Source organism: Nyctereutes procyonoides, unplaced genomic scaffold (assembly GCF_905146905.1).
Source record: "Nyctereutes procyonoides isolate TBG_1078 unplaced genomic scaffold, NYPRO_anot_genome, whole genome shotgun sequence".
Lineage (NCBI taxonomy): Eukaryota > Metazoa > Chordata > Mammalia > Carnivora > Canidae > Nyctereutes > Nyctereutes procyonoides.
This window is the reverse complement of record NW_026575140.1, coordinates 50,384,291-50,399,305: the sequence shown is the minus strand read 5'-3', so window position 1 is coordinate 50,399,305 and position 15,015 is coordinate 50,384,291. Positions and strand designations below refer to the sequence as shown.

The window sequence follows — 15,015 nt, the reverse complement described above, 5'->3', positions numbered from 1 at the left end:
ACAACTAAAGGAAAAACAAATGGCACTTTGTACACTGAATCTGCCTTGACTTATGCTTATAAAAGGAAAAGAATATCAATGTCATGCCTACCTCTTGAGTTGCATTTCTAGGAGGACAGAAACCAGGTAGCTTTCTTTTCTTACATTTACTAAAGAAGAGAATTAAACTAGGTCTGCCTTACAAGCTGAGGCAATTACCAGATTCCTAAGGCCAGGTTTATTTTGGGAAATGGATTTTTATTTTATTATTTTTTTAACCTACATTAACCAGAGGTGTTTCTCAGTTCTCCATGTTGCTGTATCATAGCAACCCTTCTACTAGTGTGGATTGGCTTATCTTCTGATATAATCGTCTCTGGTCAATTGAGGAAAACCATTTGTGGAGAGGGATAGAGTAGTACACGAATGTATTGGCTGTGCCTCTCAATTCTTTAGAGTCACAAAATTACCTTCTGTAGTGAGGCCATAAGGTAAAAATAGAGTATTATCAATATTGTGCTTATAAATCTCTGCATTGCTCATAAGATGCAGTTATTTAGCTTTGTGTAAAACTCTGATAACACATGCTATTATGTGTTCATATGCATAAATGTATAAACAGAATGTTATACATATATGTAAAATATGATTTTACAGTATTTCTAATTTCACTAATTTACTTACCTGTTGGGCTTTTTTGGAGGAGGGTCTTGGTGCGTATGATTGAATTCTTATTAAGTAAAATTAAGTACGATGTGATTTTCTTCCCCAAAATGCTTATCTCAAGCTGCTATATTTTGTATGCATGACTTTGGCAAAACATATCCAGAAATCATCTAATGTACAATGTGTATCAAAGGTACCACAGGGATGGCTTTCCGTGGAAAAAAAACCCATATGAATTTTTAAAACTGTGTGTAAGTATTATTTTGTTTAAAATCAACAAGGGGCACCTGAGTGGCTCAGTGGTTAAGCATCTGCCTTTGGCTCAGGCCGTGATCCTGGGGTCCTGGGATTGAGTCCCACACTGGGTTCCCTGTGGGGAGCCTGCTTCTCCCTCTGCCTCTCTCTGTGTGTCTCTCATGAATAAATAAAATCTTTTTAAAAAATCAAATAAACAACAAAAGACCGAACAAGATAGTTACGTTCCTCATGGTGAGAATTGTTAAAGTTGGAGATAAAGCCAGACATTAAGGGATCCCTGGGTGGCGCAGCGGTTTGGCGCCTGCCTTTGGCCCGGGGTGCGATCCTGGAGACCCGGGATCGAGTCCCACGTTGGGCTCCCTGCGTGGAGCCTGCTTCTCCCTCTGCCTGTGTCTCTGCCTCTCTGTCTCTCTCTGTGTGACTATCATGAATAAATTAAAAAAAAAAGAGCATTGGCTTTGGCCAAATCTACCTTTAAAAAAAAAAAAGCCAGACATTAAGATTGAACTAAAAATGTTTTATAGGCACATATGAGGAATATAATGAGTGGCCAAGGTTTTCAGAGGAGGAGATTATTTCCAACTGTTACCAGGGAGAGGTGAGACTTTAAGTTTGGTCCTAAAGGAGAATAACTTGCAAATTGAAAAGATAATGTGACAATTACCTATTGATTTAAAAAAAAACACTAAAAAGTATTAATACCCCCTCAGAAAAGGCAGAAAGCCCTGCTCTAATCAACAAAGATCTCTTCCCACAATCCTGAAATCAAGCCTGAGATCACCATATAATGTGCTCAGCACAATAGTGAAAATTATCCAAGCATCTTGGAGGAAGTTGAGATGTAACATGTATATTAATTTTCCCTTCACTCAACACAAGTAAGTCAATCACTTTTAACCACATAAATTAGTTTTAGCCATAATAAATTTGTTCTATATCGGGTTATCATAAATGAGGCCTCTGAAGGAGGGGGCAAATGTTTTTCCACAACCCAAACTAGCTGGCTCCAGGAAAGAAAAGGTTTCAGAAGGACCTGGCTATGCCTAAGATGTTAACAAACATTATCTGAAGAGCTCTGATTCTAATAGCAGTCACTGTTATGGAGGACTCTTTTTTTATTCTTGCCTTCAATTTCTAAAAGTTACTAAAATGTTCGTGTATTTCAATAATTATTTCCAGATGTCACCATTTCTTTAGAATATTTTGTCTTAAAATTTTCAGAATAAAATTTTTTTTCTCTATCTTCAGTTGTGCTCTTCAGCTCTGAAACTCAAGCCCTGTTGAACTTCAAGCTGAAGCTAACACTGTGTAAGCACTTTAAATAGAAGAGATGGAAAAAAGAAATAAAAAAAATAGAAGAGACAGATAGGAAAGTCAGTAGGAAGGGAGAGTTCAAAGTAGCCCTTTTAGTGAGGACAGTATTGCTAGGGGGTAGGAATGATTGTATATGAAGGCAAAGATTTATAGAAAGGTGGTATTCAAATATATGACCAACCATGAGTCTATTAACTTGGATATGGCAGTATTCCAATCAGTACAAGGAGGGGAAGTGAGCTCAATTTTGAACAACTGGAATTGCTTTGCATGTTGGAACAGCCTATTCCTGAGGTCAGGAAAAAAAATCACTTCATGGTGACATTAGTCATTTTGGGGTACAGTGGAAAAAATATATATACACACACACAGAGAAAGATTGATGGTTGGTCTCTTGGGCTGTTCCAGCTTTCAGATCAGTATTTCTTCACATGTATTTGTGGTAATCTGGCAGCTAATTCTTTGCAGAAAACAGGAGGAGAGCATTCTCAGCCCTCCAAAAAAAAAAAAAAAAGATCACAATTATAACCCATGAAAATAGGATTCTTTGGTATTTAACAAAGTAAAGAGTCTAAATGACCACACATTCAGAGTGATTCTCCACCGTGGAGTCTCTGATGCCTAATGAGGGCTGAACTACACCGGAAAGCTCTGCCACACTCATTACACTCACAGGGTTTCTCTCCAGTGTGAATCCTCTGATGCTGAGTAAGATGGGCGCTTCTACTGAAGGCTTTCCCACACTCGTGGCAATCAAACGGTTTCTCCCCAGTATGAATCTTCTGATGTTGTGTCAGGGATGAACTCTGGCTGAATGCTTTCCCGCAATCTTCACAGGTGTAAGGTTTCTCTCCAGTGTGGATTTTTGTGTGTTTTATGAGAGTTGAGCTCTGGCTGAAAGCTTTACCACATTCTCTACACTTGTAAGGTTTTTCCCCAGTATGAGTTCTCTGATGTCGAATAAGGGCTGATCGATCACTAAAGGCTTTCCCACAGTCGTTACAGGTATAAGGTTTCTCTCCAGTGTGAGTTCTCTGATGTTGATAGAGATGTGAGCTCTGACTAAAGACCTTGCCACATTCACTGCATTCATAGGGTTTCTCTCCAGTGTGAATAAATTGATGGACAATAAGAGAAGAGTTGTGACTGAAGGCTTTCCCGCATTCACTGCATTCGTAGGGCTTCTCTCCAGTGTGAATAAACTGATGTTCAATACGGGATGAATTGTGGCTGAAGGCTTTACCACATTCATTACATTCATAAGGTTTCTCACCAGTATGAATTCGCTGATGTTGAATAAAGTGTGTTATCTGAATAAAAGCCTTCCCACACTCATTACATTCATGGGGTTTCTCTCCAGTATGGATTCTCTGGTGTTGACTAAGAGAGACATTATGATTAAAGGCTTTCCCACATTCCTTGCATTCATATGGTTTCTCTCCAGTATGAATTCTCTGATGTACTGTTAGGGCTGAATAATTACCAAAAGTTTTTCTACATTCACTGCATTCATAAGGTTTCTCTCCATGTTGGGTTCTCTGATGTTGAATAAATGGTGCATTCTGAATTAAGGCTCTTTCATGCACATTATATTCCTTCCCACCATGAACACTCTGATGATGTTTGGTGGTAAGTTGTGAGTTCCACTTATACCCTTTCCTATCTTCATAAGATTTCTCTCCAATATTAGTTTTCTGATGTTCAGTGTGGTGTATACCATGACCAAAGGTCTTCTCATACTGATTACATTCCAATTTTTTTTCTCCATTATGAGCTCTACAATGTTGAGCATAAATTGAGCGATCACTGAATATTTTACCACATTCATTACACTGAAGAGCTTTCTCATAAGTGCTATCTTTCTGATGTCTTATCAATTTTGAATTCTGTTTAAAACTCTTTCCCTGAGCATCAGACATATAAGGTCTCTCTTCCTTATGATGTCTTGATTGTATAACAATGTCTGACTTCAGACTAACATGTCTACCAGATTCAATACATTTCGGGGTACTATTGGCTATAGAAGTTCTTTTCTGGCAGATAACTGTTGCTTCTTTCCAGAGTCTATCCTGAGCATTCTCTTTAATCTCTGTAGATCCCTGGGCTTCTTTCAAACCAGAAGTCCTTGCATCAGCCCCTGTGCTTCTTTCCATACTTATCCCTTGGTATGATTCTTTTTCAGAAAATACCTCCTTTGGGTTTGACTTTCTGGTCTCCAAATCTGGAGGGGAAAAGTAAAAGTGTTCCCTGTACTAGAAGAAGGAAATGGCTAAAGCAGGAATGAGATAATGAAATTGCACAAATACTATTAGTCACAAATATAAGTCAAGTACTCAACAAATAATTTATTGAACACCTACTGTGGGCTAGGCACTGTGTTATGTTATAGTATTCAATGATAAATAAAACAGATATAGTACCTCCTTTGAGATACTATAAGAGAGATTTACAGTCTATTGGGAAGATAAATATGATTGCTACTGTACGTAGGAATAATAGCTGCCCCTCGTTTTGAACCACTGGAATCTTTCCTTGCTTTTGATACCACCACCACCAGCAGTCCCCTGTGCCCCTTGTCTTGAGTTCACTCCAGCTAGGGTCATCCTTCAATGCCTACATCTTCCATTCCCACTGGCACAGTTCTCTAGTAACTCTCCTTGATGATGCCTGAGGTTGCTGTCGGGTTCAATAAGATCATTAACCATATTTTCCTTTGCTACTACCCTGTGTGTTACTATTTACCAGAGATTACCTTCAGCTTTCACTTTTTTTCTCCTGTCTCTGGGCCTCCCAAAATAACCCCCCCCCCCAATATGCACACCATCAAAGACCTAAAGTTCAGGAGAATGCAGGAATTTTAGGAGGATCAGAGGATTAGGCTTACCACTAATACTAGTTCAGCTTTCTTATGGGTAAACTACACATGACAGACATTTTAACGGTTGTAAAGTTGGGACTTTGTCATCAGGGATCTTGTAAGCAGTCTTTCAGCCTTATTAAGAGTAAGACAAACAGCACATGTGTTTTGCAAGCTGGACTATTTTCAAAGTAATCTTAGTATGTGCCTGTGACAACCTTATATAATATAGGAAAATAAAAATTAAAAGACAGGAATAGAAGTTAAGCAGAGGAGAGAAACAGTGGCAGGGGGACTAATCCATTATCAGGTTAGCCGAAAAGAAGGAACAACTTATAAATCTCCACAGACACTCTTCAGGTCTTTACTTGACCTCTCTACCATATATCACTATGAGCACTATGAGGAGGGACCCTTCAAATGCTCTTTTCTGTTGGGTTCTATGACAACAATCTGACCTGGTTTCCTTCTACTCTGGCCACCCTTTCTTAATATCTTTTTTGGATTCTCTTTCCTTCATTTATTTTTTTTAATTTTTATTTATTTATGATAGAGAGAGAGAGAGAGAGAGAGAGAGAGGGAGAGGGAGGCAGAGGGAGAAGCAGGCTCCATGCACCGGGAGCCCGACGTGGGATTCGATCCCGGGTCTCCAGGATCGTGCCCTGGGCCAAAGGCAGGCACCAAACCGCTGCACCACCCAGGGATCCCCTCTTTCCTTCATTTATATTGATAAAATTTGTATAACGTACCTCTACTGCCATCATCTATTATTAAAAATTATTACTATTTTGTTATCTTGACACCATTTTCCCCCATGTGGTTTTTTAAAATTACACAAGTGATATAGATATAGACAGATAAATACAGCTAGCGGATACTTAAATGTGTATGTTCATTGGGCTTCTAGGTTCTCTTGCAATTCTTTTCATTCTCTATTTCTCTATTTTCACATCTTATGCACTCCCATGACTTCATTACCATCTATTCTCAGATGTTTCTCAAATCTGTACCACCAGTTATGATCTCTTTCCTTCACAAAGACCCATTTGACATCTCCTCCTTATATTCATCTACCTTCCAGACACCCTACTTAGACCAGAGTTTCTCAACTGCAGTGCTACTGACATTTTGGCAAGACAAGTCTTTGTGTGAGGGGCATAATGTTTAGCAACATCTTTGGCCTCCACCCACTCGATGCCCATAGCACCCTCCCAGTCTTCAGACATGTCCCATGGGGCCAAATCACCTGTTTGAGAATCACTGGTTTACATCTGCTATAGACTCTTCAAACAATTTAGAATAATCAGAACTCCTCTTTCACCACCACCTCCTTCCCGCAAACTTGCTATTTCTCCTGTGTTTTCCATCTCAGGGAAGAGAACTTCCATCTACCTACACAGCCAACCCAGAAACCCGGAAATTATCTTTGTTTCTCCCTTACCTCCCACATACAGTCAATAAATTCTATCAATTTTACTACCTTAAACTTGGATGTAAGATCACATTCTTTAAACTTACATTCAAATTCTTCCATTCTCTTCATACTTTTTAGGTAGGGAAAAACTAGGTACAACAAAGACAAAGTAAATGAAGGCGAGGCCCCAGCTACTAGAGAGGAAAAAGGGAATGACCTCATAAAATGCCAGAGTGAAGTACAACAGTGATCTCAGGATCAAATGTCAGGCTTCTAACTTTGAGAAAGAAGTATCCTTCCTTGAATCTGGGAAGAAGTAGAGTTAGGCTCACAAGACTGATATGTCCGAATGAAGATGAGACTTAGAGGGGGCCTCAACATTTTCTACAGGAGGATTTGGAATTTGGGAAGGAACCCCTAACTCATATTTCAAAAGATGTTGTCTGCCTGGTTCTCACTTACGTGTGCAGCTGCTTCTTAGCAATTCTGCCTTCTGCATCCATGGATTTACTGTTTGTTCCAACTGGCAGATGATATCAGGTTTAGAAAATGGAAAGCCTACTCAAGTGAAAGAAACAGAATGCGATTGTCAGTTTCAAAGACAAAGGACCACCCCATTTTCAGTCCCACTCTTATGTTTTCAAGAGCAGAAAACAAGGTAACTAATTGTCAAAAGCAATTAAACATATTCTACAAAAGTAGGGTAATAAACAGTCTAAGGATCTGCTCTAGATTCTGTAGGAAAATGTTAACCACACCCTCCTTCCCCCTTCCTTCCTTCCTGCCGCAGGGTGAGGGAATGAGGGGCAGGGGGAGGGAGAGGAGCAGAGGAAGAGGGAAAAGCAGAGTCCCTGCTAAGCACAGAGCCTGACTCAGGGCTCAATTCCATGACCCTGAGATCATGACCTGAGCAGAAATCAAGAGTTGGATGCTTGACTGACTGAGCCACCTAGGCACTCCCCACAAAGCCTCCTTTCTGATCATCCCTTAATAGGAGCATGGGAATCTTTAGGAATCAATGGCATCCCAAAATGCCTACCTGAGGTGAGGACCCAACCTTACCCAAGGAGATTAGGTTCCTATAGTTCTCCAGCATTACATCCCTGTACAAGTCTCTCTGAGCAGGATCCAGTTCTCTCCATTCTTCCTCAGTGAAGTTCACAGCCACATCCTTGAATGACAAGCCCTGAAACACCTGCATGTGATTTAGAAGTAAGAGTTGAATAAGGCAAATTAGGGGAGATTCATGAAATGTAGAGGAAATGGAACCAATCATGTTCATAGTGTCAAAAGCATATTGACTCATAGGTTAAAAAGTCTTAAAATATGCATACCCTTTTGACATTATCAATTTCTTATCTAGAAATCAATGTAATAAAATTAACAGAGACATGAATAGGGAGTTATCAACAGATTCTTATCTATTTACAATTTACAATAGCAAGAAAGTTCTAGATAACCTAAATGTTTGAGGAGAGTGGCAGAAGCTACTAACTGCTCACTAAAGTACACTCCCCTCCTCACTTTTCTAGGTAGACAAACATTTCCCAATCTCCTTTGCAGTTAGATGTGGCCAAGAGACCGCAAGCAGAAGTAAGGCGCACCATTTCCAGGCCTGACTCACATACATTCTGCTACTATTTTCCCCTTGTGGCTGAGACATGGAGATAACCCCGAACATGAGTTTGGGAGCTATGTGGTAGAGATATTAGAGCTTCAGATAGTTCAAGACCCTGAATGGCCATGCTATCAACCTGCTGACCCACTCATGGTTATGAGGACAAGAAATGAACTTCTATTATGTTGGGGCCATTATGCATTTTGGGTCTCTCCATTACACCAGTTACAAGTTAGCCAATCCTAATTAATTCAGAAACTAGCACCCTGAAATAGAAGATACCCTAACAAACACCTAAAATATACAGGGGCATTGGCTTGATATTCAGGCAGCAAGCTTCAAAGACATGGGTAGTTAAGGCTGGAATGATGTAGACTCTTGATTGACACTGGCAAAGTGATTAGTAACTGGGAAGGAAGACCAAAAATTCACTCAGCCTGCAGCTCTGGGGAAATAAGGTAGAAAGAGCCAGAATGCTGGCTTATGCAGGATGCTTCTGGCTCTATTTGGCAAAGAAAAAGAGTTGAGCTCAAGAAGGAATTTACCAATTTTCAAGCTAAAATAAAAGGGAATACACAGTCCAGAAATCTGGGGTTTCACATGGTCGGAAAAGCACAGTTTCTAGATCTCACACAATAGAAAGTAAGTCTTAAAAAGCCTTTGAACAATAAAGGCCCATTAAAACTTCTCAACTAAACAAAGTGACTTAGCCCTACAAAAAAAGATCAAGTTAAGGATACGGCATTCCAATCCAAGTTTATTATTTGGCAAACCTTAAGGTTATCTTCATTAAGAAAGAGACATGGTAAATAAGAAACTAAGAAATATACCAAACTTGAGATTTTTATCTAGGGAAGAATTTTGTGTGTGATTATTGGTACACTGCAGACAGATCAGAAGCTTCTTAAGTTTTTACAGGACAATATATCCATGATTTCAATTGTACTTTGTACTTCCTTTTTTCTTGTCTCAGTGGAAGCAGTATCGTTCCTCAATTCTAAGCCATTTAAGTCACTGAGTTCCCAAATCCTTCTTCTCAAAAATCTACTTATCTGAGGTGCCTGGGTGGCTCAGTCAGTTAAGCCACCAGCTCTTGATTTTGGCTCAGGTCATGATCTCAGGGTCCTGAGATTGAGCCCCATGTTGGGCTCCTGCTCAGGATTTTCTCTCCCTGTTCCTCTGCCCCTCACCCTGCTCTCTCTCTCTCAAATAAGTAAATGAAATCTTTTTAAAAAAATTTCTACTCATCCTTCAGGGCCCACTTCAAGTCTCACTGCTTCTATTAGCTTGGGGCTCCTTAAAAGGGCTTAAAAATGCTGGCTGAAAAAAAAAATGCTGGCTGAATGAAGACAGCCTTCTCAAATCTCTCTCAGCCAGACACTTGCTCACCCTCTTCTGAAATCATACAACATTTTCCCTAAAGCACTTTATTAAGTAGGCCATCAGTAAATGTGCTGATTTGTGCCACCCAGATTTGTGTATGGGTCTTTTCTCCCCATGGAGAACATTCTAAGCAGATGGATACAAAAGATATTTCATGTGCCTTTGCTGATCTAAGCCTAATGCCTCAAGTGGACAAAGGGAAGCCTGACTCTCTGCCAACCATGCTCACAGTCCTCCCCCTCCCTCTTTCCTCTATTGCCAACTGATGGACAGACTGCCGAGCCTCCATCTTCACTACTACTTCCACACAATAAGGAACACTAGTCGCCAGGTTGGTGGTGGTTCATCCCAACCTCTTGATCCTATCTTTTGAAACAGCTGTTTTCTAATAGGACTGATAAGCTTCATGCAATGAGACATAAATTTATTCGCTTCAGGAATTAAAATGAGATTTTAGGGGCAAGAGGTAAATCCCCAACTCACCTGGGACAACTTCGCTGTCTGGAAAAGAGCAGCCATGTTCTCCTCCTCAAGATATCTATCCTTTTGGAAAAGGGCAGACTCCCTAGATGGCAGAACTAGAAGGCAAGAGTAATAAAGGAATCCAGTTTATTGATATGTGTCTCAGACCTATTATGTTAGAAATAGCCACTTAGGACAAAAAGAGCCTCTGCCCCTGGCTGTCATATGGTCAGACACCTATGTAATGAGGCTTCCAACATAACCTCAGATACCATTAGGGTTGACTGGAAGCTTCCAGACTTCCTGCCTCAACTCCTTTATTCACTAATGGAGAAACTTTCCAACTCCATAGAACGAGAAAAAGTTGCCACAGAGGCAAAGGGCAATAGTACCCATCCTAGCAGTTTAGGGCACAGGAAGCATCATCACCAGATCCTGAGTACTCCAGGCCCCCACTAAGTCTGCATCCATTCTAGGTTCACTCCACTGCACATGTGATCCATTAAATTGTAGCCTGTCATCTCATGCTCCCCTGTATCCTAAGCACCCTAGTGGCAGTACCCCCAAAGTGCTGAAAATGAATTCATGATCCCCCTAACTCCTTTGTCTGACTCCATGCCCATCGACCAATCCTTTCTCTCAATTTCCTTTCCCATTTTGATTTTTTGCCTCCTGGGAAAAAAACTGATAATATTAACTTTGAGCACTTCTTTGAGCTTATCTCTAGGTGGTAAGATTATATGCCGTTTATTTTATTCTATATATAATTGTTTTCCTAATATTCTATAGTTCATTATTTCTTTAACTCTCACTCTCCCCAACCACCAAAAAGCAAGACTTAAACCCCATTTTAGGGGGTGCCTGGGTGGTTCAATCAGTTAACTCTTTGATTTAGGTTCAGGTCATGATCTTGGGAATCATGAGATTGAGCCTCCCCCCACCCCTAGGCAAGCTCCCTGCTCAGCAAGGAGTCTGCTGGAGATTCTCTCTCTCTCTCCTTTACCCTCCCTGTGCTGTCTCTCAGTCTCTAATAAATAAATAAATCTTTTTTTTTAAAGCCCCTTGTGGATTTGTCTTGGGAAGAAGTAGGAATTTCAAGCCATTACTGTAACAGTACAGAGTTTCATGATTTAAAAACCAAATCTGTGCCTCCTACAATGCTTTCTCATTAGAACACCTGCCCCGGGGCTGCCTGCCTGCTCTTAAATCCTAGCTCTACATGGCTTTAGGAGAAGTTTCTTCTGTGCTTCAGCTTCCTCATTGGAGAAATGAGAATAACAATGGTACCCACCTTGAAGCATTGTTCAGTAGTGTATATAAAGGGCCCAAATCAGTACCTGATAGAGTAAGCATTCAGTAAAGGTAATGTATCAGTTAATTCTCACTCTATTTTCTGCATAGCACCACTAACCAAAATTTTATAGGATTTTCTATCCTTTGTTTTATGAAAACAAAAGGTATTATCAATGTATATGGTCGACCATACCCCAAGCCCCTACTTTCCCACAAGATGCCTGTCCCCTCCCTGCACTGAACTCTGACCCCATGAAGGGTGGGGTAGAGACAGGAACTCATAAGTTTCAGGACCTTGGAAAATCAGAGGGGCCAAGAGCAGGATGTCTGGGAAAACCAAAGAGACTAAAGCTAGACCATGGAAGCCCCTTCTAATCTGGCCCATCCTTCTGTATCTCAAGAGAGAATACTTCTTAAGAGAGACTAGAAGGATGTCGGGGGCAGTTCTCAATCCTACCAGAATTGGGCAGTGGACAGTGCAGGTGCACCCAGATCTGCACTTGACCTCTCCCATGTGCTAGAATGCCAGATCAAATCATCTGCTTCTCCATGCCCATTTCCTTTTCTCTATCCAAGGAGTCTGACTTGTCCCCCTCTCCCATCCTTTGGAGAGGAATCTGGTAAAATAGAGTATGGAAGGGTGATAAGATGTCTTACTTTTTGGAGCTTCTAGTAAAAAGGGAATGATATTAGTAAAATTACTACTATTTATTGAGTACTCACAATGTACCAGATGCTTTCCATAAATCACTTGTTACAAATGAGGAAATTGATGGTTTGCCCAAGGTCTCAGAGCTGCCCACACATACAAGGCTGTTGTAAAGAAGAACTAAAATGAGACTGTGTACACACTGTAGGTGCCCAGCTAACAGCAGAAACCTCTCTCTCATGTGTGTTTCTTACCTCTGTTCTGGAGTTTGTGGCCCTGATCCTCCATAACCACAGACTTTGCACCATTTGGGTAAAACAACTTCACCCAAATCCTCCATGTCTCTTCCTGGGGATTACCAGTATTCTCCCAGAAACTCTAGCAAGACATTCTGGGTTGAATTCTTCTTTTTCATTGTATTCTTTCTTTCATTGTCTGAGACCCCATTCCTAACAGTAATCAGGGAGTCTAAAGAGTCTATTTGGAGCTAAAACTAAAGTCAACAAGGTCAGCATTCACTCTTGGTTCAGGCAGCCCTATTCACAGGGGAGTCTCAATATAACCTTTCCCCCAGGCCCTGCAGAGACAGACACCCAGGAACACAGATAATCACAGACAACAGGTAAGATATTGTCACCATACTTGAAGGATATGCAAGAGCAGGCGATGGTGGCAAGTGCCCTGCTGGGAATGAAGGTATCTGGATTCTCATTTCTATGTACCAGATGGCTAGATGACCCAGAACAAGTAACTTTCCTCCCTGGGTGTCAGTTGCTTTTTATGTACAAATGAGAAGGTGGATACCTACTATTCCCAACTGCTACTATTGATTGAGCCCTTACCTAGTGCCCCACACTGTGTCAACTGTTTGACATCAAATTTCCATTTAATCCACACAATCACCACTTAAGATAGGAACAATAAACTTCACTTCACAGGTAAGGAACAGGAGAGGCCAAGTTCAGTAACTCGCCTATGGCTGCATCACCCAGCAATAACGGCTTTCTCGGTAAGTAGACAAATGGTAGACAAATGGATCTCTTACATCCACGCCCTCCCGCATCAACACTGTTGGAGTCTATGCAATGGTTCCACCATGCTTTGGGTTGCAAGGACACAAGGGGAGGCACGCGATGGTCTCTGACCTGGGAGCACTGAGGGCCTTAGGCCCTACCTGCCTCACCTTCCAGCCAAGCGCTCCAGGCTGTGCGAGCTCTCAGCCCGTTTCCGAGCAAAGGACCTGGACATGGCTCAGACTTAAACACACGTACACACCATCATCACTTACACACAAACCCCAGAGCTGAGGGCAAGGGCAAGGTGTCCAAGCCCTGACAGCAACCCAGCTCCAGCCGAAGGGATTACGGTCAGGTCAGCGGGCCCAGGGAGAACCCCCATGGGATGCGGCGAGACCCCCAAGCCTGGCAACCCTCTGCTGGACACACACCCCTGTCCAATGTCAGCTCCTCCCCGGTCCACACACTGAGCTGGTCACTGCACTGGAAGACCGCAAGCGCGGGTTCGCAGCGAGCGGAGGGCGTCCACACAAAGGAGCCGGAAGCGGAAGTGCGCACCGAGGCTCCTGGGAAATGTAGTCCAGTCGGCCCGGTGCCTGGGTTCGGAAAAGCCCGGCAAGGATGCGTTGAAGCTCGGCGCTAACCTCCCAGACTCTCCCGCTTGCCCTGCGCTCAGCGACAAGCCCTCGCGTGGCCCTAAGAAGAGAGGTTGACGTTGGCAGCCCAGCGACGGTGGACAGGAAGCCTCAGGGACTGCCTAGTGTTTGGGGTCAGGTGGGAGTATCGTCAGTCTGGGGAGCAGGTGGCTCCCCCCGTGGGCTAGTCCCTTTGGTCACTACAGAATAAGCGGAGCCGCAGCGCTGCTTCAGAAACCCAGCACAGCAGCCCCACGCTTGAGGTACGCACCTTTCCAGGATTCCTGGCGGATGCCCTGTGCTCTCGCATTCTGGGGTAGGGCTTCAGTGGCTCCCACGTTCATGCACCCTCAGCCCAGAGCTCCGGTCCTGTGGCCGCCTTTCGGGTTCTTGTCCCCCGGGATGCGCGGAGAGGTGCAAGGAACCCTCCCGAGCGACGAACATACCTACTGTATCACTGTTCTACCATGATGTTTACAGGTCTCAGCCCAGAAAAGTGCTGCATTGTTCCTATTATTTCCTGTTTGCTAGACACTTCCATATGCGTGACAGTCCTCCAGATCCCTTGGTGATTAATTTTATATGTATCTAGATTCAGTTAATTTAGCCTTTTGGGGGTACCTTCTACAGCCAACTCTCCGTGATGGGCGCATCCATAATGCACTTCTACTTGGTTCTACTTGCTTCTACTGCGACAAGACCTAAGACAGTTGAGTTGTTGGTGTCTTTTTCTTGTTTTTTTTTTTTAAGAGTTTACTTACTTATTCATGAGAGACACACACACACAGAGGCAGAGACATAGGCAGAGGGAGAAGCAGGCTCCCTGCAGGGAACCCAATGAGGGACTCGATTCCAGGACCCTGGGATCACAACCTGAGCCCAAGGCTGACACTCAACATTGAGCCACCCAGGTGCCCCTATTGGTGTCTGCTTTATTGTTTCCAAAAGCATGAGGTGTTCAGAGGGTGCATACTCCAACTTCTAGGACAAACCCCCAGGCTTACCACCACCTCTACTACCCACCCCAGCCCCCAGGAAGAGAACCTCTATATAAATCCAACCTATCTAGTCTTCATACCTGTGCCGTGGATCCTGCCTTTCCAAGTACTTTTCTACCCAGAATACTGGACATCTATAAAAATGCTACTGTGAAGAAAGTAAAACCTCAACCTTGAGATGCTTGTGCTGGGATTTCAGAAGGAATGCTGAGGCCTCTACAGTTTTTGATTCAGTAGGGAAATCCCATGGAACACTCTACCAGCTGGATTCCCCCATCACCACACTACCCACTCCCCAAATCCCAAAGCTCCCTAATGGTTTATTTTAAATATGTAAGGTGGGGATCCCTGGGTGGCTCAGCGATTTGGCACCTGCCTTCGGCCCAGGGCATGATCCTGGAGTCCCGGGATCAAGTTCTGCATTGGGCTTCCTGCATGGAGCCTGCTTCTCCCTCTGCCTGTGTCTCTGCCTC

The 15,015-nt window shown here is 42.7% G+C and overlaps 1 protein-coding gene across 1 annotated transcript; it reads right to left on the bottom strand.

Annotated features, from left to right (window-relative positions):
• Positions 1 to 2,792: 2,792 nt before the first annotated feature.
• LOC129497340 (zinc finger protein 883-like) lies at positions 2,793 to 13,350 on the bottom strand. Its single transcript, XM_055306166.1, has 5 exons — positions 13,341 to 13,350; positions 9,973 to 10,067; positions 7,551 to 7,683; positions 6,951 to 7,046; positions 2,793 to 4,438 (listed from the first exon to the last, which is right to left on the bottom strand). The coding sequence occupies exons 2-5, from the start codon at positions 10,006 to 10,008 to the stop codon at positions 2,805 to 2,807; spliced, it is 1,899 nt and encodes a 632-aa protein (XP_055162141.1). The 5' UTR covers positions 10,009 to 10,067; positions 13,341 to 13,350; the 3' UTR covers positions 2,793 to 2,804.
• Positions 13,351 to 15,015: the final 1,665 nt, after the last annotated feature.

What these genes read in the sequence shown, in the direction of transcription:
- LOC129497340 (XM_055306166.1), bottom strand. Translation starts at nt 10,008, where the DNA reads ATGGCTGCTCTTTTCCAGACAGCGAAGTTGTCCCAG. An exon ending in TAGGAACCTAATCTCCTTGG is followed by an intron (nt 7,047 to 7,550) that starts GTAAGGTTGGGT and finishes TCACTTGAGTAG; the next exon opens with GCTTTCCATTTTCTAAACCT. An exon ending in GCTAAGAAGCAGCTGCACAC is followed by an intron (nt 4,439 to 6,950) that starts GTAAGTGAGAAC and finishes TTTCCCCTCCAG; the next exon opens with ATTTGGAGACCAGAAAGTCA.